General features: G+C 37.0%; 1 protein-coding gene across 8 annotated transcripts in view; it reads left to right on the top strand.

Annotated features, from left to right (window-relative positions):
- The window catches only part of LOC131546128 (cAMP-specific 3',5'-cyclic phosphodiesterase 4D-like), a 143,816-nt gene that overhangs the window by 61,008 nt on the left and 57,249 nt on the right, over nt 1-25,559 (top strand). The window contains exon 2 of one of the 8 annotated variants that reach the window (XM_058785475.1): nt 10,686-10,915. The exons of 5 other annotated variants lie outside the window; for them this stretch is intronic. Coding sequence is in view for 2 of the 3 variants with exons in the window: in XM_058785470.1 (XP_058641453.1) it covers nt 3,076-3,332 (257 nt within the window). In the remaining variant the exon portion in view is untranslated. Of the gene's footprint in view, nt 1-3,045; nt 3,333-10,685; nt 10,916-21,023; nt 21,279-25,559 lie in introns of those variants that run through there. 2 more of the 8 variants (XM_058785470.1, XM_058785474.1) reach the window with 2 other exon arrangements.

The raw sequence follows: 25,559 nt of genomic DNA, 5'->3' as shown, positions 1-25,559 counted from the left end.
GTTTGAATCCCTCATTGAATTACCATTGTGCCCTTCAGCAACCCCGGGTTTCTACAGTGAAGATTCTCCTTGTTAGAAGTGCACTTTGAATTGCTTCGGGTCACAGCATCTGTTAAATGACTAGGACTCAATAGAAGCTTATGATAGTATCACTTGTTCAGGTGAGTGAAGGTGAAAGGGACAGGCAGAGAAGTGCTATTGACCCCGAGCAATGTTGTGTCCGATGTCTAGTTAGTATGATGATGATTATGTATGGTATAACAGAGAACGAGTTTCTGCATTCGGATAAAAATGCAAGTAAGCATAGAAATAGGAGATTTGGAAAAAGTTCTGTCATTTTTGGATTTTAGCATTTACATGCTAAAACACAGTAAAGAGATCTTAGAAAGATGCTAATACAATTGAGGACTGTTCTGCTGGCGAGAACTTAATTTACATTTATGCATTTGGCTTTGATTGCATTGAAGGTTACATTATATTAAATTCTATCAGTTCATGCCTGGAATTCAAACCCATGACCAGGGCCGTCGCTAGTGGGGTGAAAGGTGGTGACGATTATAGGGGCCCACAGCTGAGGGGGGGCCCCCCGGCGTTCTCAACCGACTGGCTGAGGCCAGCCTAAAAAGACGCTCAGGACAGTTGATGGGCCAGTGCTGCGCGTCGTCACGAAAGCTTATCATTTGCACGTGTTTTTAAGCCTTGCCAATTTAAACATTCAAAAGAGTTTAACACATTCAAACACAAGACGCGGAAAAGCTAAACTGAGTAGAGAGCCGCGCGTCTCACAGACAGCAAGACCAAACCGAGCTCTCCTTCGCCTCCTGCTGCACCTGAACAAACAAATACAAATCGCAGTTTAAACATGCAAACGGAAAAAGATGTGAAAAAGCCCAATTCAGCACCCGCGCGCGGTGTTCTGTGCGCACACTAGAGGAAGAATTCGGTTGTGTATCATTATATTGGATGCACTGTCTCTTAAAGTGACCGCGCCTAATTTACTAGCTGCTGTTGGTATCCTTAATGTTAATCCAAGAAAATGAAAGAAAGAAAATCACTCACTGCTCTTGACTGAATTACTTTGTAGTTTTATCAATAATTAATCCACAGTCAAACCAAAAATTATTCAGACACCTAGAGATATTATTTATATATATATATATATTTTTTTTACTAGTGGGTGCAGGACACTAGTTCATTTATAGTCTAAGTGAGTATAGCAAATTAAAGTAAACTGTATTTACTTTAGTAAAATATTATACCCAAAAATTCTTCATACAGTGGACTACCAGTAAAATTGATAGAAATTTGGGACCAAAAATTCAGACACTTTGACCTGACCATGTTTTGCTTAAGTGTTTTTTCTTTAATTGCTAATGCGACCTTTTTACACCACAGAACAAAAATGAACAAAATGAAGCATTGCTTGATAATTGGTCAACAGAGTATTGATGATTGTGTAAATATTGTCATAACAGTGTTCTGAATTTTTGGTTGATTGTAATCCATTTCATCCTAGTTCTTGACACATTTTATTACCATTTTCTAAACTATAGCAAATAAACTGTGATAATGTGAGAAATGTTGAAGGTGTCCGAATAAATTTTGGTTTGACTGTATATTTAATTTTTACAGTAAAGACTATGCAGTGCAATTTTACATTAGATTATTCGGTTTCTGTATCTGGACACCTACAAACTTTTGTAAATAGCACAAATAAATAAACAGAACGAATATACAAATGAAACAATTTCAAACAGGGCCCACTGGTACAACCTGCACCGGGGCCCCACAAACCCCAGCTACGGCCCTGCCCATGACCTTAGAGTTGCTAGTGCCATTCTCTACAGTTTAAGCTACAGAAACGCTCAAAAAAAGTAGGAAAAAAATGTTGATACACTAACATATTTGGTCTCGGAAGAATCTGAGCACAGTTTGAGATATTGTTGAGATCTCATCTGAACCTTCAGAGAAGACACATGTAATATTACTGGATTTTAGTCTTTGGAGAAAAATCTTAGGGAATTTAAATAGATAGTTCACCCCAAAATGAGAATTCTCTCATAATTTCCTCACCCTCATGTCGTTCCAAACCTGTATGACTTTCTTCTGGGGAAAGCTAAAGAAAATATCTTGAAGAACATTGGAAACCAAAGATTTGAGGCCATTTCTCAAAATATCTTCTTTTATGTTTCACAGAACAAAGAAAGTCATAGAGGTTTGGATCGACTTGAGGGAGAGTAAATGATGACAGAATTTTTATTTTTGGGTGAACTATGGCTTTCAGTAAAAGCCTCCATTTCATTTTATTTTCTAGGAGAAATGATAGAGATATTAAAGAGATTTTTATTTCTATCCTGTAGCTATTAAAATAAGCATGCTGTGATGATCATAAGCAACATTTATAGCCAGCTCCTGTCAGGATTCATTAATCTTCGTGTCTCCTTACCTCGCGAGGCTTTTCTTTTTGTGATATGTTTGGCAGCATAAAGTCTACATCATAAAATCGTATTTACAACAGCTGCTCAGTGATTAAAGGATAAGCAAATACGCACACTATTTTCTTTGGACCACACGCACACATCCTTGTCATAAATTAGTCAGATTTAAACATACGGAGAGGGAAAAAAGAGAAAAGTTGCTTTTTGGCAGCAGTGGCTGCTTACTCCATACTGTACACACACACACACACACACACACACACAATTTGAATGGCTCTTTAGCGAAGTGGTGGCTTGCAGTCAGCAGTAAGTGAAGCGCTGCAGATCGACAGCTCGCTCTGTCTCTCCTCCCTCCCTCCCTTCCTCTCTCCCTCTCCTCTTCTCTCTCACAAGCACACCATCACAGCTCGGCAGTCGTCCTGACAGGAGCACGCACTCTTCTGCTCTCCCGCTCTTTTGGCGATTAATTCCAGTCACTCATTCGTGAGCCGAGCAGCCCGCACGGGGTTTGCAGAGACGCTCCGAGTTCGTTCGCTCTCCCCTGCTCTCCCCCATCCTGGGGAGTCTTCCGCTGGATTAGTGGACGTTTTTTTGTTTTTGCCTCCAGCAGCGGGAGAAGGACGGGCGAAGCGTGAGGATGGCCCAGCAAGCGGCCGTGGGCCACCAGGACACGCTGGCAGTGCCGCCCATGCCCAAGCACGTCGGGCTGAACGAGGACCTGGTGAAGATCCTGAGGGAGAACCTCCTGCAGCAGGAGCGACCCCGAGGGCACCGCCGCTCGCCCTCTTCCATTTCGCCCCGGCTGTCGCCACGGAACTCCCCCCGTCTCCTCCGACGGATGCTTCTCAACAACAACATCCACAAGCAGAGGCGATTCACCGTGGCACATACTTGGTAGGACCCTGGCTGCCGTGTTTCTGTATTTTAAAAAAATTAAATAAATTATTTATGGCTTTTTATCAGAGCTGGAAAGAGGAGCGTTTGTATGTACGTTTTGTCAAACAGTTTCTATGCGCGAGAAGTTTTGTTCTGTTTGTTGTGTCTTTCGGAATCGTTTCCATACGCTTCCTACCTGTCACCTGCTGGGTTCTGCATCACTTTGAGTGGCGACTGCCGTTTCCAGCCCGCTGGCATGCTTTTTGGTGTGCAGGCAAACAAATATTAATGTGCATGTTCTCCTTTGATATTACCGGTCTTTCCATAACACCTGGCAGATGCTCTCGCGCCACTGTTGAATAAATCATACCTGCATAAACGCTCTTTCAGGCTTTCCCCCTTAAGGCGATCGTTGAGGGATTAATAACTACATATCGCACTTCATCTTCCAGTATCCTAATCTTCCAATTCCTTTCCAGCAGAAATGAGATGGAACTAATTGTTTTTTTGTCGTTGTTGTTGAAGGTGTCAGATTATTGGGCTCCAGGAAGGATCTTAATTTCACACTTCCTTTCCTGCCGCCCCCTTGCCATCCGGATTACTGTCACAAGCCACTTTAGAAATACATTTAACAAAAATTCTGTGGTGTTCTTTTGGCCTTTTTTCTGTTTCTGATCCAACACTGGAGAGATGTGCTGAGCAGAAACATTTCTCTGTGCTATTCTCATATGAAAACGGTGGCGTTTAAGTCTTCGTCCTGATGAAATGGAAGTAGCGATAGATCTTTTCTTCCGGTTTTTGATGTTCATCCAAGTGTAATGGATTACTGTAGGGGGAGACTTAGTTCTATGCATTGGTTGTTGATTGGTTTTTGAAATGTGGGCATTGCTCTCAAACCTTCAAACACCTTTCAATCTGCATACACTTTTAAGCAGGTTAAATGATTGGAGTTGCCCTGCATACGTCACCAGAGAGAAGTCTGATGTTTTCAGCGGAAGGTTCAGTTTTAATTAAACATTACAAGGTCAAACCATTTTTTAAAATATAAAACACATGCACTAACGAAATTTTTACAGTAAGATCTCTCAGATGCATCCAGTAAATAGGGCTCTTTTGCATTTCATGCCGACCTTAATGCAAATGAAATCACACATTGGTACATTCTCACTGATTTTGCAATCATTTGTATTGATCCCTATCCTCAAGATGATTTCTCTTCAGAGAAATGCTCTGGCCATTCTTGAAAGCCTTTGAATTGATGCACTCATCCAAGGTCTATCAGCTTGTTTGGTTAGAGACGGCTTTCCAGAGAATATCATCATTCAGAACCGCAGGGGTGTAATCAAGGTGTCAGCGTCTATGCTCATTAAATCTGCTTTAAATGTAGATGGCCTTGTGCATTTTCCCTCATTTTTCCAGCATGTCATATATCTGCAGACATAATTTGTAGTGAAAACATGCATACTCAGAATTCCAAGTCAAAGGTACATGGTTTTGTCGATAATGAGAAATATGCTCTTGTTATTTGCAATTAGCTATTGCTGGTGTGCAGAAAGTGCTTCTTGTTTGTCAATTGACTCGGACAGCTAGGCATTATCACTGACATATCTGTTTTTTGCTCTCAAGAGATCCCTTTGTAAATGTTACCCATCTAAAAGAGGAAAAATCCCTGCTGTGTTTCAGATGCGATTAATTGGCCCACATTTCAGAGGTGTGGGAGCTGTTTTGTGTAAACGGTAAAAAAGGGGATCACTTTGTTCAACAGCTGTTGGATTCGAATGCCATTTTTAATGCCATTATTTCGCCCCTGCACAGAAAAATGGTTCCATCAATCAGGTGAAATGGAGCTTGAGGTTTTGCCGTTTGGGGGTGATTTTCTAGGATGCCCTCAGATAGAAATTTCTCGGATTTAGGGTATTTCAATTTTGCAGTACATTTTCATGTCTTAATATATTGGATAAAATATTAAACACACCTTTTTACAGATTGAAATTTTTTCTTTTTTTTCCACCTTGTAACTGGGTGTAAAACACTGACTTTGAAAATTATATTTTATTACTTGAAATGAAATTTATTAGGAAATATCCCAGGTGTTTCTTCTTTTCTTTTTTTTGGTTCTTTAATCAAAAAGTTTGCAAGAGGGTTGGTCAAAATTTAAGAAGTGAGAATTTGAATTGAATTGTTCTGATCCATCCATCTAGATCAGTGTTACTCATTGCGCAGCTCTCCAAGCTTTACGATTATCAATAATACGATTATGATCAGTACAGATATTTCATAAAAACATTAAAAACAAGCAGGGCTATAGCATAATCCATTTAAAAAAACTCAACTGTGTCTACACCGGAAGCGAGCGTCAGGATGCGACGCAACAAGAACACATTATAATGATATTGAGTGATGTTGTCAAAACTGGATGCGGCGTGGCGCAATGCGACAGGATCCCCATCAGTAAACTGATGCCGATTGTTCTATTTATGACGAACTGACACAAACGGTCGCGAGTCCAGTGTAGACAGACTTTTAATGTTCCAGCGCGACATGACAACTGCCGCTTCCGATGTAGAGGTGTCAGTGTCGGTTGTTTTACAAATAATTTATATTTAAAAAATACCCAAAACAGCGGAATTAAAAGATGGAAGTATATACTAGAAATGATATTTAAACTTGCTCTGCCCTTACGTCCATGACACTGACTGACTCACTGCAGAGTTGCCAGTTTTGGCAATCTTTCCAGCTCTTAATGCCGAATGTGCTCTTGGATGGTTATATATATAATGGGCTAATGTAAAAGAAAATAAATTTAAATAAAAATAACCCCTTTGTATTGCATTGCATATTGTATGTTCAGGAATGACAGATTGATAAACAGACATGCCATTTATGACTAGATGTAACTTTTGATGCTTTGCGGTAAAAGTGGCTCTCCTATTGACTTTGTCTTAAAAGTGCGTTTCTCATGAAAAAAATAGTGAAGACCACTGATCTAGATCAATCCATCCAGCTCTTTTTTTTTTTTCCCCCCAAAAGTTTTAAACAAAGCTTTGTCAAGCCAATATTTAGAGTTTGTCTTGACCAACTTTGCCTTTCTAGTTGAATTTTGTAGAATTTCAGTTTAATTCTACTTCCATATATTTCAATTTCTACTTCAGTTGGCGCACAACTCTGGTTTCCATCAAAACATGAACAACTTAGCAATGGCAAACTCATGCTTTTTTTTTCCCACTGTCTTTCTTTTTTTGCCATTTTGTGACTGTGTAAATCTGGCATACCCTGAAATACATTCCTAAATTACAACACATGCACAAGTTCAGAAGGTGGTGCATAACGATAATGACCCACATGTGTTTACAAGAGCAGATGGTCAGATGACAGAATGAAATAATTTAACGCTTATTAGGAATCGCTAGTAATCCTAATGGACTTAGGTGTCAATTAATGTTTCTTATGAATCATAGCTTAGAAGGTAGTGTGTCTTGAATGTTGGTCTTTTTCTAGATTTTGCCAGGCCAGATAGGGCTTTTGAATCTTTTATTCAGAATCATTTGGACTGGATGTGGTTTACATTGTATGAGGCTGGATGCCCACTGTGACAAAAAGAAGCATTTCACAGTCATGGTACGTTTTTGAAAAGATGAGAGGAAGCAACGTTTACAACAGTCCTCAAATCAAGTCCCCTTGTTATATTTCCTCTCACTATCACAGAGACAAACTAGAGATATTTTTACAAATGTATGATACAGATCATCAGCACCACTGCATGCACGCTGTGCGCCCGTTTTCTCACTCTCTCTCTCTCCCCCTCGCTCTCCGGCATAGTCATACTCTCACTCACACAGGAATGCACAAAAAACAAACACAGAAGTACACACAGTCACGATTCCATCACCTCCCTTTCTTTTCTGCTCACCAGCGCCGTGAGTTACCTTAGTAATAAGTTAGAAAAAAGGTTTGAGAGATTTCCAGAGGCCTTGAACTGAAGAATGTGAGGAGTGATGTAAGAGGCACTGCAGGTTGGGTGGAAGAGATGGAAAGAGTGCATGCAGAATGGAGAGGAGAACCAGAAATGCTATAAGGACCACTGCAGAAAAATTAACGATAGAATCTATAATGCTCATTGTAGCTTTTTCATGACCTATGCAGATTGTTTAAATGGCTGTTAATCAATATCCAGAACAGATTTTTAACACATTTTATTATTAGTAATAAATTGTTCTTCTGAGATATATAGTCTTTAGCCACTCAAATTCTCCTTCTCATCGTGCATGTATGTGTGTATATATGTATGTGTGTGTGTATATATGTATGTACTGTATGTATGGGTGTGTATATGTGTGTGTAGAGTGCACAGTATGAATGAGTACACCCCCTCTGAATAAATATAAAGATGTATTTTCTTAATGATCACTAATATAATTCATGGAAAGATGGCAAAATTGAAATGTATTAAACATATACTTAATAAAAACAACAAAATATATGCCAATATTTTCTGTCATATTTTCACATCTGTCCTGTTTAACTCCTGGAGGACCTCCTTGAATGCTGTGGTCTTTAATGGGGAGTTTTGCTCAGCTCGTCTCTACAGAATCCCACACAGCTGCTCAAGAGTGTTAAGATTGAGTGAATACATGTCCACTGAAGGATTTTCACCTTGGGAGAATTAATATTTTCATTGTCATGCTGAAAAAATACCCAATAATGCAGGGAATGAGGGGAGGGTAGCATCTTCTGTTTCAGGTTTTTGTATTACATCACACAGTGGTGTGTGAATTCATGACAGCATTGATAAAGCACAACTATTAATAATCTAATGTATAGCACAGTAATGGACGCAGCAACATATGATAGATAGGACTCCTATCTATCATATGTTGTTGCCTTCATTACTGTGTTATACATTTAAAAGTCTTTTAATTTTATAGTTTTATATAAATAAATACATTTACTTGTTTTCACTAATGTATTTTACAATACAAAGACCAATGTGTAACATTTTACCAGATTTAGTCCTACTTGTTATTTGTTCCCCACTAAATAATGTTTTTTCATTTTATAAAATTGTGCACTCATGATTTGTCTAGAATAACTTTTGCTGCTAAATTGTCCATTAACCTAGTTTATTATAGTATTTCTTTTTTAATAGATTGATTATATATTTTTTTCAGTTATTTTTCATTAAAATGAAGTTGTCTATATTTAGTAATTGTGTTTAACATACAAAAGAGTGATTTTTTTTTTTTTTTTTTTTTTTGCATATGTCACACTTAAGATTCAGATCATTAAACTAATTTTAATATTACACAAAGATAACTTGAGTAAATACAAAATGCAGTTTTGAAATAATGATTTCATTTATTAAGGGAAAAAAGCTGTCCAAACCTGCCTGGCCCTACTTGAAAAAGTAATTGCCCCCTAAATCTAATAACTGGTTGTGCCACCCTTTGCAGCAACAACTGCAATCAAGCGTTTGCGATAACTGGCAATGAGTCTTTCTTTCACATCTCTGTGGAGGAATTTTGGCTCACTCTTTTTTGCAGAATTGTTTTAATTCAGCCATATTGGAGGGTTTTCGTGGATGAATGGACTGTTTAAAGTCATGCCACAGCATCTGAATTGGATTTTTGACTTGGCCACTCCAAAATCTTAATTTTGTTTTTCTTGAGCCATTCAGAGGTGGACTTGCTGGTGAGATTGGGATCATTGTCCTGCTGCTTAACCCAAGTGCACTTGAGCTTGAGGTCACAAACTGACAGCCAGCCGTTCTCCTTCAGGGTTTTCTGATAGAGTGCAGAATTCATGGTTCCATCAGTTATGGCAAGTCATCCAGGTTCTGAAGCTGCAAAGACCATCACACTACCACCACCATGTTTGACTGTTGGTATGATGTTCTTTTTATGAAATGCTATGTTGGTTTTACGCCAGATTTAACGGGACACACACCTTCCAAAAAGTTCAACTTTTGTCTCAGCAGTCCACAGAATATTTGCCCAAAAGTCTTGGGGATAATCAAGGTATTTTTTGGCAAATGTGAGACGAGCCTTTGTGTTCTTTTTGGTCAGCAATGGCTTTTTGCCTTGGAACTCTCCCATGAATACCGTTTTTGCCCAGTCTCTTTCTATTTGTTGAATCATGAACACTGACCTTAATAAAGGCAATCGAGGCCTGCAGTTCTTTAGATGTTGTTCTGGGTTCTTTTATGACCTCCTGGATGAGTTGTCGTTGCGCTCTTGGAGTAATTTTGGTAGACTGGCCATTCCTGGAAAGGTAAACAACTGTTCCAAGTTTTCTCCATTTGTGGACAATGGCTCTGACCGCGGTTCACTGGAGTCCCAATTCCGAAGCCTTAGAAATGACTTTATAACCCTTTCCAGACTGATACATGTCAACTATTTTGTTTCTCATCTGTTCTTGAATTTCTTTTGATCGCGGCACGATGTGTTGCTCTTTAAACATGCTTCACTTTGTCAGACAGGTTTTATTTAAGTGATTTCTTGATTCAACAGGTCTGGCATTAATCAGGCCTGGGTGTGGCTAGTGAAATTTAACTCAGCTTTCTAAAATAATGTGGTTAATCACAGTTCTTTCATGATGTAACAGGAGGGGGCAATTAATTTTTCACGTAGGGCCAGGCAGGTTTGGACATCTTTTTTCCCTTAATAAATGAAATCATCATTTAAAAACTGCATTTATTTTATTATTACTGTATTTACTTGCATTATCTTTGTGTAATATTAAAATTAGTTTGATCTGAATCTTTTAAGTGTGACAAATATGCAAAAAAGAAAAAAAAACAGGAAGGTGGCAAAAACCTTTTCAGCCACTGTATCTTTATCGTCAGTATGGATTATTATGAAGTGCTGCATTTTAGTTTAAAAAAGCCTGTCAGCTTTATGAAGTGAATGTGACTATGCATTAATTTTTTGCACAGTAATATTTGAACTTGACTAGCAAAATTTATTATACCATTGTTGTCAGATTTTATTGCTGATTTAAAAATATGCAATCTTGGTGAGTAGATATAAACTATACTTGTATGCCTGCATACACTACCAGTAAAAAATTTAGAATGATTAACATTTTAAGGCTGCATTTGATTACTGTTTTTTTACAGTAAATACAGAAATATTGTAAAATATTATTACAATCTAAAAGAACTGTTTTCCTTTTTTTTTTTTTTTTTTTTTTTTAAATGTCACATGATCCTACAGAAGTTCAGAGTCCAAATCACCCAATCAGCCCAGCAGATCACCCATAAAAACCCCCACAGCTGAAGCTCCCATACCAACACTGCCATGCCTCACACATTCATTTGTTTTTTCTTTCCTGTCGTACTGTATGTCCCTTTTCTCATCCTCTATCTCATTTCAGCTGAAGGACTCTGAAGCTTTGCTGAAATCACTGTTAGCTTTCACAGCAGCAGAGCCAAGAGCGTTGATTCCATATGGATGAGGGGTGAGCGCGCGTCGTGCTGGAGGAAAAGTTTCAAAAGTGCTGGAGAGGCAGAAAAAAAAAGGTGTGGGTGGGAAGAGATGGACTTCAGCCGAGGTGCCCGAGTCAACCAGCAGCGAGCAGATAGCAGGCGTACATGCAATACTGAGGTATTACAAAAAAACGAGGCAAACTCGCAGCATTGTTGCAGTGCTTTCCACCAAGCACCCTGCAGAACAGCAATGCGTGGGTGGCTTGAGCTGTACTCACAGAAGGCAATAACTTGATCAAAGTGATTGTTTTCTCTAGAGATGCAACAGGGTGACTATCAGCCAGAGACAACATAAGGTCATGGCGACGACAAGCAGCAGACATTTGTGCAGAAGAGAGATGCCATGAACTGATGCATAGCTACATAAACAGGCACTTCAGATTTGTTCTAGCTGGCGGTTTGATTCAAGCCAGTGCACACAGCTGCTTTATTGTTCTACACACACACACAGTAATGTGCATGTTAGAGATGGGTCAGGAGGAGGGTGGACTAGTCATCCACCAGCTGATTAGCTGATTTGTGAGGTCAACTAGATTTAATATATTTAGCAGCAGTGCTTTCAAGGGAAGGGATTTCGAGGAGCAACTTTTCAAAGATTTATGTAAATTATATAAAAGATTTATATAAAATATATTGCATTTAAAGGGATAGTTCACCCAAAATTGAAAATTCTGTCATTAATTACTCACCCTCATGTCATTTCAAACCCGTTAGACCGTTCATCTTCAGATCACAAATAAATATATTTTTGATGAAATCCGAGAGGTTTCTGACCCTGCATAGACCGCAAGGGAACTAGCATGTTCAAGGCCCAGGAAGGTAGTAAGGACTAGAGGGTGACATGGGAGTGGATTTTCAGACCTCTCCCGTCCCACTCCCACAAAAAAATCCCATCCTACCCCAATCCCATGAAAAAACTGGGGGAAAATCCCGTCCCGTCCCAATACCGGAAGAATGACTCCCATTCCCTTCCACTCCCGTGTTGTTTTTTTTTTTTGGCCGGTATCTGTCAGTTACAGTAAAAATACAGTACAGATCACAGCGTGCCCACCTTACTTGAATAAAAATCCAAAATATCGTTTTTTGTTATTATATTGAACTGAAAGCCATGCATTGCACACACATTAAATTTCATGTAAATCATCCATGTTAACACGCACGTTTTCTATTTGAATTTTTTAAATTTGAAAGTAGACATTTCACTCTCTATAAATATACTATTTTTCATACACAGAGTTTTGAAGTTTCTCGCTCAAGTTCACAGAGACCTAGACGGCAGAAAGCGCATCCAGGTTGCTTTAATTACTTTACAGATGCGCAACGTTTCGTTGTTATTCTGAGTGCACACAAATAAACGTAGAGTCTTTACAGATTAGAAAGATGTATTACTTTTATCTGTATGACCAAAAATTACGTAGTATTTTAAGAGCAAGTGAGCGCACTGGCACCTGTCCTGCAGCGAGCGCTACTGTTCAGCTTCTACACTCCACACAAACACTTCAATAGCGCACATTTCTCTAGGTTAACATTAGATTGAGCAGCCAAGTAAAGTTGCTACTACATGCATCTTTCAGACGAAAAGCCATATTTGGGGTCGATTTAATGCGTTTGGATGTACTATATTATCACATACCAGCCATTAACGATCTGTCAGTCACGGACTGCGTACGTCATTCACTTAACCAGCCACACCAAAGCAAACAGGAGGAGAGCATAAAGAGACAGGGCAACTAGAATTGAGTTCAAAATTAAAATATACAGTTTATAGTTTATTTATATAAAAGGTATATTTGTGTATCATAGTGTTATTACTATTCCAGGTCCCGCCCACTCCCGCTGACATTTTTGAATTGGGTATAAATGGAGGTCGGAGCCAGCTCCAAATGGGCGGGTCAGCTGCAAATGGGTGGGATTTGTTAATATCGTCTACACCAAACCCAACCCTAAACCTACCCTCTCCCAACCTACTTGCGGTGTAAGTCCCTCCCATTTGGAGGTTTCTGGGCTCTGGGCTGCAGCGATACATACTTGACATTTTTTCCTGTCCCGTCCCAATCACGTGATTAACAGTGATTTTGTTTCCCATCCCGCGGGATTCAATTGACCCGCGAGATTCCTGAAAAAATGTCAGCCTCGAGTAAGGACATCATTAAGATAGTCCATGTGACATCAGTGGTTCAAGAAATTGTTGAATAAAGTCTTTTTTTTTTCTTTGCGCACACAAAAAGTATTCTTGTAGCTTCATAAAATTAAGGTTTAACCACTGATGTGAGTATTTAATAACACAATTTTCATTTTTGGGTGAACTAACCCTTTAACGTATAAATATAAATGGATCTTTGTGTATAAGATACATAAGATTTGTGACATCAAAAAGTTTAAAAGCCGATTATGTTGTGTCTCTAAAGTTGTGTCTCTAAATTCATCCTTTTTAAAGCAAAGCTGCAAAGCACCAGCTGTGTAACAAATCCACAGGATTCAGCAATAAATTTCAAGACAATTAGTGACTGATTTTAAATCGCCTGCTGTGACCAATGTACCTGTTATCATGAATAATCCATAAGTCTGTTTTTTTTTTTTTTGGTAAGGAATATGAATATTTGCTGCAATAATAGTTTTGTGCAATAAAATACTTTTAGCTGATATGATACATATTTTGCTAATTGTTTTTTTGTTTTTTTTATGTGTTTCGCTCTATTTTTAAGATTTTTAAGACAACGTGCCATGTTAAATAGTTGAACTATTAGAAATGTGTCTCTGGCAGGGTGGATATGAACTGAGAATATCTTTTTAAATTAAAGTTTAATTCCTGAATTTGAATTGAGTTTGCGAACCGGATGTAGAATTGCAATTTGAATGTAAGGATAAGGAAGTAGAATTAAAAGTAATTGAAATCTATGTAACTTATTTTTAACTGTAAATGTACAGTTTGTCAAGACAAAATTTGAATATTTGCTTGGCATAGATATATAGATGGATAAATGGATGGATGTATGTATGGATAGTTTCAGATAGATAGATAGATAGATAGATAGATAGGTAGATCATCCCTAGTGCATCTAATTTTGACAAGACAAGAGGGAAGGTACTTGTATTGGTGATTGTCACATCTGATGGAAATATGGCAATTGGCATGTGTTTCTTTGATTTGCAGACGTGATAGCGTGCGCTAATCATTTCGCACATCTGCAGTGTGTAACGTGTTTATTAGCAGTAATTATGCAAATTACTTTTCCTTCATTTTCCCTATCTCCTCCACCCATGTGTAATTTGCCCAGTAATGAGCGGCAAGTCGGATTTGAGCAGAGGAAACACTAAATTAAATCTCCTCTAAATTATTAATCAATTGAATTAGCTCACAGACCAATCATTTATTCCCAAATAGAATTAAAGTCATTCTCAAACAAACAGAGCTACTGTAGATGAACTACAGTCTGAGAGCGAGTCTGTTTCCATGGCCACACCTAACAGAGAGGCTGCCATCCACTTCATGCTTAAACTGTATGTGGATTTTCAGGGTGGTTTTTTGCAAGCTGAAGGTCTCCCGGAAGGAACTGTGAGGCGCTGTGCGTGAGATTGGGCTTGGCACAAGATTGGAGTACCGAGGGCTGCCTGAAAAGAGAAAATAATGAATCAATGTGGGCAGGAAAAAGGAAGGGCATTGGCAGCCCAGATGCTCCGCTGCGCTTTCAAAGCTTTTTAGAGAACTGATTAAGCTGTGGTCTAATGAGCTGCAGTGTCCCTCCACTGTTTCGGTCCTTTGTTCTTTTCATTTCAGAAATGAAAAGCAAGGCTTTGATTGAAACCAACCTAACCTTTGTTCTTCTCACTGCTAGAGATTCTCCTTATTTATCCCTGTGCACCGACCGGAACTGAACACGGCTGCTGAAATGAAGGTACAATTTTGTTTGAAATGGAAATGATCCTGGGCTGTCCGGTCATCATTCCAGAGTTGTATACCTGGGAGGTGTTGCAGCGTTTGGTTGTTAAGCTTTTCAGTCATGACATTGATTAGCAGGCCAACCCAGAAGGATAGTTCACCACTGCATAGTTCAAGAATTTGATTTATGCTTTTGATTTATGAGTAAAATAAAATTACACATTCACAGTCATACCTCAAATGAGTTTTTAAAAAATATTTAATTATACATTTTTGTTTAATACATTTTTTATATTGAAGATATTTAATTTTTTTTGACATTTTAGAATTTTTGTTCATATTTAATATACATTTTTTTTTAACTATAGTTAAAATTATAGTAATTTAAAATATGTATAATGATACATTATAATATGAAGAGTTTTTATTTATTTTCAGAAATCATGTTTTTTATTGTGCGTTGCAAGTAATATCAATCAAACTGCATTTGGGTTGTTTTGATTAAGTAACAATAACTTTAATACAGGTCACTTACAAAATTAAAGTTCATTGAAAGTATGTTTTTTTTTTTTTTTTTTTATGTGTCGAAAGTTTGTTTTATAGCAAAAGCAGATAACCCCAACAGTTGTTTTTTGGCAATAGCAGATAACTCCATATTTCATGTTTCAGTTACAAAAAAACCCCCACTCATTTTATAATCTCATCAGACGACAATGTAGATGCCTGACAAAAATTGTTGTTGTGATCATAGACTGTATGGTTGTGATTACACGCAATACACGGAGCTTTTCCCTCACTACTGTAACGTGCTGCTTTTGCAAGGCTCCGTGAAAATGTTTTAGCTTTTATTTTCCTTTACGCCCTGAAGAAGATATCACAGGTTCATCAAGTTCGTTGAAATTATCCATCCTCGATTACTTTTAGTCAGCTTTGACGAAACTCCTCTCAGCCAGTGCGTCTTTTCAAAGTGACTGGCAGCCTTGTCACCTGACCTGAATACAGTGCGCTGATTCACTAAAATGGACTTATCGGCTTCTGTTCACAAACTACTAGGGCGCTTGTTGACTTCTGCAGTAAAACGTGAACTCACGATGACTTGAAAGTGGACAATACTGGCTTTTTTGACAAAACGTGTTTAGGGTTCAGATCGCGCTGTGTGTGGAGAATAATGCACAGCACTCAGTTAATTTCTATCGGTTTTTGCAAATAAACTCTTCATATACATTTTATATTTTGTGTGTGGTACTTTTAATATATTATCACTTAGTGTAGTTGTCTATTTAAGGAATAGCTCGCCCCAAAATTCTAAATTTGCTGAAAATTTACTCACCCTGTAAGATGTAGATGATTTTGTTTTTCATCTGAAAAGATTTGGAGAAATTTAGCATTACATCACTTGCTCACCAGTGGATCCTCTGCAGTGAATGGGTGCCGTCAGAATAACAGTCCAAAAAGCTGATAAAAACATGAAAATAATCCACAATAAATTTCTTTAATAATCAGTTAATATATATATTTATAATTAACTACCTTTTCACACCCTACAATGCCTCTCACATAGTCACCTTGGTAGTTTTTGATGAGCAAAAGTCTATAAGAATTTTTGATAATACTTTAGTACAGGGACCAATTCTCGCTATTTACTAGTTGCTTTTTTGCATACCTATTATTTATTAGCACTTATAAAGCACATATTCTGCATAACCATATTCTACATCCCTAATCCTACCCAATACCTAAATTTAACAATTACCTTACTAACTATCAATAAGCAGCAGATTAAGAGTTTGTGGCAAAAGATGTAGTTAATCAGGTTTGTTAATAGTGATACTTGGATCTAAAATAAAGTGTGACCAAATTGTCTAATTACATGTTTAATTCTACTTTTATCAAGAACGTAAACTCCTTGTTCTGCTCACTGAAAGTGGGCAGTAGTGTTGGTGCTATTTTCATGCTAGCTCATGTATTCAAGATTTGAAAGGAATAAATAAAGAAATAAAGGAATAAAACAAACTTGCCCACGCAGTCCCCCAGCGTCCAATTTGTGATCCAACTCCAAAAAGCGAATCTCTGAGAGTCATGCTGTGTCAGTATCTAGTGTGACATCTAGAGTTCTTCAAAGATGACCAAAAGAGTCTTGTGACTCCTGGAGATTTGCTTTTTAGAGATTTCTTAGAGACTGTGTGTGTGTACTTCTATTTCATTAGACTTTTTTTATTTCTTGAATACTTGTGCTAATGAGAATGCATGTCATTTATTTTACTTGCTTTACTTTTAGTTTTTATTTTAATTTATGAAATTTACTTTACAGACTCTACTCATACATCAAAACCACTATTCTAGAAACTCCGTAGGGAACCCATGCTTTGAAAATGCTAATTTGCTTCCAGGTTTTAAACCGAACAGCTGTAGCCTAAGCAACAAACACACAAAGCTTTTTTCAAAGTAAAATCTTAACATCACTGTTGTGTGCTTTGTCAGGTTCAATATTTGAATGCTTCGGCGAATGTTTGAGGTGAAACCTGTGTATTCTATCACATGTAAAAGCAACAGATTGAGAAGGTTATCCTTTTCATCCACTTTCATTTTCTCAGTAGTTGGTTGGTGCTCCATGCTGACATCCCTGTGCATGTGGGATGTGCAATCTCTGAGAAATCCTTTGCCTGCGGTATTGATTAATCGTCCAATCTTCATGCTTCTCGCTGCACTTGAAACCTGTTAGTCATCTCTTGCAGAGACATTACATTTTAGTCTTTCCCTGCACTGCATAAATACAAATATACCCTTATCTTTGCTCTCAGTTCACTGTCTACATCTCATTACCGACCACTTTCCACTCATTTAAGATGTAATACTAAGAAGTACACCTACTCAGCCATATTCTTGAGAGGACTTCAAGTCTTTCACTGTAGTTATTAATTTCGTGACCTTTGGAAGGTTGTTCCGTAGGACATGTACTGAATGCAGAACACAGACTGCTTAATTTCAGCCTAACAATCATATATTCCAATTTTTACAGTTCATGAAAATTTCTGACAGTAGATGCACCATTGTTTAGGACACAACCTTATGGTGTTAATATAGTTAATGAAATTTCTGATAATTATTATTATTTTTTTCCCATTATGGTACTTTAATATTAATTAACATGATTTTAATTAACACATACTGTATGTAAAATACGATGGTAAAAATGTAGGCAGTATATCAGCAGGTTTTCATAACACTGAAAACAAAACTGGTGTTGGATTTACAATTTTCAATTTATGAGTCTATGGTTATCATTACTTGAAGAGACATACAAAGTCATTCCTCAAATATTTTTATTATACATTTTTGACATTTAATACTATATTTTATAGTAAACATTATGTATTTTAGATATTATTAAATATTTAGAAAATTGTAAACCAAATTAATTTGAAACAATTTTCATTCAGAAACTAATTTCTAATATTCTTTAATTAAAACTTTAATTATATATATATTACAGTGAAGGACAGTTTTCACAATATTTTATTATGTTTGATTCATGCTTAAATAAATACTTTTCATGAATACGAAACCTCTAAATGTTGACTTTTAAACTGTATGACTGAAACAAAAAATCTAATCTGTGACCTCTTCCATGCTGGCCATCAGAAGAAACAGTGATGGGGGCAGCTGTGCTTCGAGAATCCCATAAAATTAAAGTCAAGGCTCAATGAAGTTTATTGTTAGGAGCACCAGGTAATGATTGAAGAGGAAAAATCCTAGCTGTGCTGCAGATGAGACCTGTGCCCGCCGTCTCAGTACGTGCTGTGTCATATATTATGCGGCACTCTCTCTGCTCTCTGAGTGCTCGCAATGTGGTGGATGACATTTTGAATGCAATATATCTTCCACTTCAACCGTTCGATTTCTTCTGAAAACACTCAAAGGCTCATTCCTGGAAATGTTTAGAGATTGATCTTGTTATTCCTTTATTTGCAACCATAGAGAATGTACAATATTACAAATGATATTTGTCCATATATACGTCAGTCGGAGGAACTAATCTAATCTAAGATACTGTAGCTAAAATCGGAGCGATCTTTTAGATTATTAGTTTTATATGTATTGGTATTCTAAAGCTTTTTTTTTTTTTTATAATACCTTACAATAATAAATGTAATAGAGTTTATGTATTTTTGATGATTTAAAAAAAAACATTTATTTGTATTTTGCATATTGTTGCTATGTTTCTGTTATTGCTACTCTTATACAGTGATCTTGAGTTTGGGAAAGGTGCTTATTAATTAAACATTAATAATAATAATAATAATAATAAATTTGCATTATAAAACATACATTTTCACAAATGTATGTAACCACAGTTATAAGAAATTATAATACTTACCTATTCCTTATTATACCATAAGGCATTATAACAATATAAAACATGAAATTATACATTTATTTTCAAAGATAATAAGTGGAATTTGTGCACCACCTACTGGATATGCAAAAATAATGACTGTTTCTAAACAGGTTTCTTGAAACACTCTCTGTCTGCCATTGGTCGAGCAAAAATATAGTCCTGCCCCAAAGTCATACCTTTGGTTGAGCCAAGTTATCAAGTCATTATATGTTTTGGGCCTTTATATGAAATACATAAACCAGCTTCAAGAACTTTGTTTTGAGTATAGTTTGTTTATCTGCAAAGATTAACAGCCTTTCGTTGGTGAGTATTGTGGCATTCACATAAAAGACTAAAGTAACATCCTGACTGTGTTCTGAAGGCAAGTTATTTGATGAATATAGACAGCACCTATAGTTCAGTAAAGCTGAGTGGTATTTCTGTAGTGTTTTGTTCTTATTAGTGTGTATCTGCTGAGACAAATGTCATCAGTGTCAGAGAAAAGACAAGCGGAGGAAGCATCTGGCTGAGAACAAGAAAGAGACACTGGAGATTGAGACAAGTTCACCTTTCTTTAGGGCTCGCTTCTCTCCTGAATCGTGACCTTTGTAGTATATAGAGACAGTTTGACAACACGTGCTGTGGTCCTATTAGATTGACTGTATCGAAGATTCGAAGCAAGTACGTACTCCTGCATTTGTGTTTCTTTACCTGATTTTTGCATGTAATCATTGTGGTGTCATTTGTGTGTTTACACGTTTTGCTGAATTTGTGATGGTCAGATGTTTAGAAATGTCTTGTGAAACATAAATTGGGCATTGACGTTGGAATGTCATTTATTGGGTTTTTTTAATTTATTTTTTTATATATTTTTTGGGGGGCGCTTTTTATGCTTTTATTGGATAGGACAGTTGTAGAGAGCAGACAGGAAAGCATTGGGTGGAGAGAGGGGGCAGGATCGGCAAAGGACCTCGAGACAGGAATCAAACTCGGGTCGCCGTGAGCACAGTTGTGCTATATGTCGGCGCACTAACCACGAGGCTATTGGCGCCGACGTCATTATTGGTTTTTGTGGGGGTGAGGGTTAGGTTTAGGGGTGTTGTATAGTAAAGGTCACTATTCAGAGCTGGGTCTCGTAATCACAAACTTTATTTGAGTGATCTGGATATAATTCCTAAAAACCCTCAGATTGACATTTTAGTGTTTTAAGCAGCGTCACACCCTGAATCTAGAGGCTCATGAATATATTCCCATGTTAAAAGTCAACTAACTGTGATCAGTAAAAAGTAGACCAAGAACACACACATTTTATCTGCAAAAAAAACAGCTTGATTTATGCTGTCCAATTTATGAACAAATGTCTCTTATGAACAGAATCTCTTTTGTGAATCAATAACATAAAGCGAAATCAGTGCAGTTCTATTCACGAACAATTGACTCTTATGAACCGATACTTTTTAGTGAGTCAGCAACATAAAACACGACCAGTGTAGTCCAACTCAAGAACAAATGACTCTTCCAGTGTAAACGATTCACAAACAAATGATTCTTTTGAATCGACCTCACAAACTCAAAAGTTACCATTTTAATTAATCTGAATCTTTGACTGAATGAACTGGCTGCAGTTGAACTGCATAGTTTGAGACCTGTTGTTCATTTTTAAGTTTAATATTTTCATAATGCAACATTTTAGCAGATCTGCTGCAGAAAAAGTTGAGAGAGAATTATTTTATAGGTAATTAAAATGTGCCAAATGAATTGTAATTGAATGAAATTAAATCGAAATGGGAATCGACTCGAGAGCAGAACTGAATTAAATTTAATGGGAAAATGTGTATTGTTGTATACTGTATATCATAATATATAAGAAAACCGTTTCTATCAAAGCTGTCTCTTCACTAATATATCTTTGTCTTGTGTGTGTGTGTGTGTGTGTGTGTGTGTGTGCATGATTGATTGTGACTGGAGTGTTTTTCACCATATTGGATAATGAACGCAGAAAAGCATGGATCACTCACAGGGGAAGAATTGATGTGCATCTCCTCAACTCTGAGAGCATGGATGAGTTTAGCTGGCTGGCTAATTGCCTGATTAAAATACGAAGGCTGCATGACGCTCGTGGAGCTGATTGACTGCTCTCCATACTGATGGAGATGTTCATCGCTGTGTTTGCCCAGTAATGCATGCAGACATCTACCAAAGCCCTCAGTCCATCATGCGAAGGTACGACACTTGCGCTTTACGCGGTTCCAGATAAACCCAGGGTGCTAGATGCCATATATTGTCATTTCTTTTCCCAGTGCCCTTTTGTTTTCCCACTCAGCCAATGGTGTAAGGCTGAAATCAGCTGAAATTGTCTCTTAAAAGCTCATGCCCTCTGCCAACTCAGTCTTTTTCGGTTCTTGTCTCAGAATAGCTGATAAATGTCAGGTGCTGTATTACCACCTCCTCTGCACACACAGAATTAGCCCCCTGCATTAGTGCTGTAGGTTATTTATTTCTGCTCCTGCCGGACTGGCACTCTAATCCAGGGAGAATAGAGACAACATTAACGTCAACCTGTCTGTTCCCTTATGTGTTTTAGGGGGAGGGAGGGGTGACAGAATAACCTTTGCGTTGACAAATCACAGCTTCTTTACGACTGCTTGCCTGCTCACCGCATTAGACCTCTGTCAAAACTGAGCAATGGCTCCGCTGCCTTGAGGTACATGTGGTCTACACTTGCGGTTTTGTTATTTGGTGATTAGTTGTAAAGCAGACTTGGGAAATGGATAAGAATAACTCTTGTAAAAGGGATCCAGATCTCAAAGTACTTCACTAAAAAATAAAATTTGCTGAATGTTTACTTATCCTCAGGCCATCCAGGATCGTAGATGAGTTTGTTTCTTCATCGGAATAGATTTGGAGAAATGTAGCATTACATAACTTGCTCACTAGTAGATCTTCTGCAGTGAATGGGTGCCGCCAGAAGTCCAAAAAAACCACAATAATCCACAAGTAATCCACACGACTCCAGTCCATCAGTTAACATTTTATGAAGTGAAAAGATGTGTGTTGTAAGAAACAAATCCATCATTAAGGCATTTTAACTTCAAACCGTTGTTCTGACCAAAATATGAGCTCATAATCTATAATAACTCTACCTCCAGTGAAAAAGTTCATTCCCTGTAGTCCTCTTTCATCAAAATCCACCAGCATATTTGCTTAGAACTGTTTTGGTTATTTCTTTCTCCTGATTCAGGCGAGATGATTTGTTCATTGGAAAAAGCAATATCATGGGTATAATGGACTCAGAAGTATTTGACCAGAAGCAACGGTTTGAAGTCAAAAATGTCTTGATGGATTTGTTTATTATAAACACTCAGCTTTTCTCTTCACAAGACATTCATTAATAGACTAGAGCCTATTATTGTGTTGTTTTTATCAGCTTTTTGGACTCTCATTTTGATGGCACCCATTTACTGCAGAGGATCTATTAGTGATGCAATGCTAAATTTCTTCAAATCCGTTCCGAAACAAACTACAGTGAATAAATTATTAGTAATTATTGGTAAATTTTTGGGTGAATTATTCCTTTAATGAAATGCTAAGTTGAAATATAATCTTAAAAAGACCTAATTTAATAGTCTAGTCACAAACAGTCTTTTATATTACATTTCAAAACTATGCCAGATGTTTTGAACAGTATAAATATGCAACACTTGTCAACATTTGCTCAGGAATAATTGTTGCCCCTCTCCTAGCACCAGTATATCATTACAGGAGAGGTCCAAGACCCCTCTTTTCTCAAAGTCTATTTATAGAATTTCATTTAGACCTGTTTGCAATGGGCTTGCCATCACGATAGAGAATGGATATCACCTGGCTTCTTTTTTTTTTTTCCTCTCCACAGATTACTGGTTACAGATAACAGACCCCGCCATCAGTCTGGTGTTGCTATGTGCTTTGTAGAAGTGTTGCACTGACTTAAGCAACCTTCACATATTGAATTAACTCCGGTTTCCATGGTGAGCAGCAACAGTGCACATAATCCCAGAGTGCTTGATTTAATTGCAGATCGAATCAAAACAAAGTAATGATGCACGGAAATAACGGATAAAATGCACCGTCGGGCTATTTTTAGCTGCAGTGAAATATCTTTCGTGGCTGCTCGCAGAAATAGCAAGATCTCATTTAAGCATGCTGGATTAGTATAGTTAACTTTTCCTGTATGCACTGTGATCTGATTGAGCTGCAATCAGTACAGTAAATAATTGACATTTTTGAAGAAAATAAATTTCACTTCAGTAAGGGATGGTTTGAATTGTTTGCACTGAACTCTAAACTAATTTTGCTGAGCCCAGAATTTAACAGAAGACACGAGAGAGAAAGACCAGAAGCAAGGGAGGAAAGAAATGAGCAATAAAGCGATTTTTCTTTTCCAGTTAATTTTTGTTAGTGCTAGAGGCCATTTGGAAATGTACTACTAAAGTCATTTACTTGACTTAATTGCTTTTAAATTTAAGATTAATAACAATTTATTATTAAATAGTGTTTTTTTCCTAATGCCATCAGAAATGGATGTAACCCAATTTTAGAAGTGCTGTCTGAAAGCTTTAGCTTAATTACATTTTCTATGCAAAAAAAAAAAAAAAAAAAAAAAAATATATATATATATATATATATATATATATATATATATATATAAGCATTATATAAGATATTTTCAGCCTAATAATCCATAGCGCCATGTATTATGAGTTTACTGGGAAGCCTGGTGGTCAGTAAACGCATATATCGTGCATGTGTTTGCTTGTGTGAGTTTGTGTTTGCCTGTTTGTTTGTGTGCCGTTGGTGGCAGACGTGGTTTGGATTCCTGATTTTTAATTGGCCCTGGCAGACATTCAGAAGACATTGAATTACTGTGTTTAGCGTAAGAGAGGGACAGACTGCAGCCCCAAGAGTGCTGTTAGTGCTTATAGAGGGTATTTATCATTTGTAAGAAGGTCTGTGCAGAGAGCGAGTTAGATATATAGAGAGAGAAATGAAGAGAGAAAGAGGAAACATGAATGTTTGCAGATGACTGAAAATCCACAGTGACCATTCAGTGAGAGCAATACCATAGATTTAGATTTTTCATTTTAGCTCTGATTGTGCTGAATAAAACCTTTATGGAGGTGGGGGAAAAAACACAAGTCGCCCTGGTTGGTTTTTGCTGTTTTATGGGAAATAACAGATATTAAAAAATTTTTTTGGCCGATGTGATGATAAATAAATAATTAAAAAAATAAAATTAAACAATTACATAATTAAAAAATAAAAACAGTATTTTAAATGCTATAAGTAAATTTATAATTTGAGTGTAAAAATAGATATTAATGTTGAGATTTACTAGTGATTACATTTGTTTAATTAAATCTTGAGCATTTTAAGTTTTCTTTTCAAAGAAAGCAAGAGTACAAAACTAAAAGCAACCATACAAACCTAGAACCCATCTCAAACGTACTGAAGAATATAGAAATAAAACTCAAAGAATCTGATTTTGAGCATTTTATAAACAATATAGTAAAGATACACTACCACTCAAAAGTTTGAGTTATATAGTATTTATTTCTTTTTTTATTTGACCAAAACAACTGTTAAAAAAAATAGTAATATTGCAAAATATTATTTATATTAAACATATTATTTATAATATACAATTTAAAATAACATCATTACTCCAGCATCCTTACTCCAGTCTTCAGTGTCACATGATTCTTCAAAAATTATTCTAATATGCTAATTTGGTGCTCAAGAAACATTTCTTTTTATTATCAATGTTGGAGTCACTTTGTGGAAATTGTCAGGATTCTGTGATTCAAAAAAATTCAAAAGAACAGCATTGTAAATGTTTGTACTGTAACATTTGATCAATTTAGTGCATTCTTGCAAATTTTTTTGTTTTTTAAATATTACTGACCCCAAACATTTGAATTACTTGGTCTAGCATTCTGTAAAAGCTAGTTTATCATGTCAACCAGCTGGCATCAGAACTTGATCTGCTATTAAGTGGCAAAAACCACATTACAAATGTAAACAGATGTAAAATCATTCATAAAGTTTTATTCATCACATAAAAACCACCAGTAATTTTTCTGCTTTTATGCTTTTAATGAAGGATTATGGTTATTCTAGCACACTAGGAGGCAGGAAACCGTGAGGAAAATCTGGGCCTCAAAATACAAACTGGGAAACAGGAGACTATGGCTTAGCCAGCAGTCAGGATGAATGCTGCTGAGGAGTAAACAAATTATTGAGCAGTCGTGTGGCATTCTCAACAGTCAGTCGTGTGATACCCCATGCCATCTTTACCGTTCAATAGCACAGAACTGTCCTCACAGCTGTTGCATAAGAAGGTGCCGGAACTACTGTGATGAAAAACATTTACAAGAGATCTCACCAGGCCAGGGATATTGTGCGTGTAGATCAAGAGAGAGCAAGATTTTGTCCAATTAACAAAAATACCAAAGCTTGACATTTCTT

This window comes from Onychostoma macrolepis, chromosome 08 (genome assembly GCF_012432095.1).
Source record: "Onychostoma macrolepis isolate SWU-2019 chromosome 08, ASM1243209v1, whole genome shotgun sequence".
In the NCBI taxonomy this organism is placed as follows: Eukaryota; Metazoa; Chordata; class Actinopteri; order Cypriniformes; family Cyprinidae; genus Onychostoma; species Onychostoma macrolepis.
Note: the sequence above shows the minus strand (reverse complement) of the source record. Positions and strands in the feature narration are given on the sequence as shown.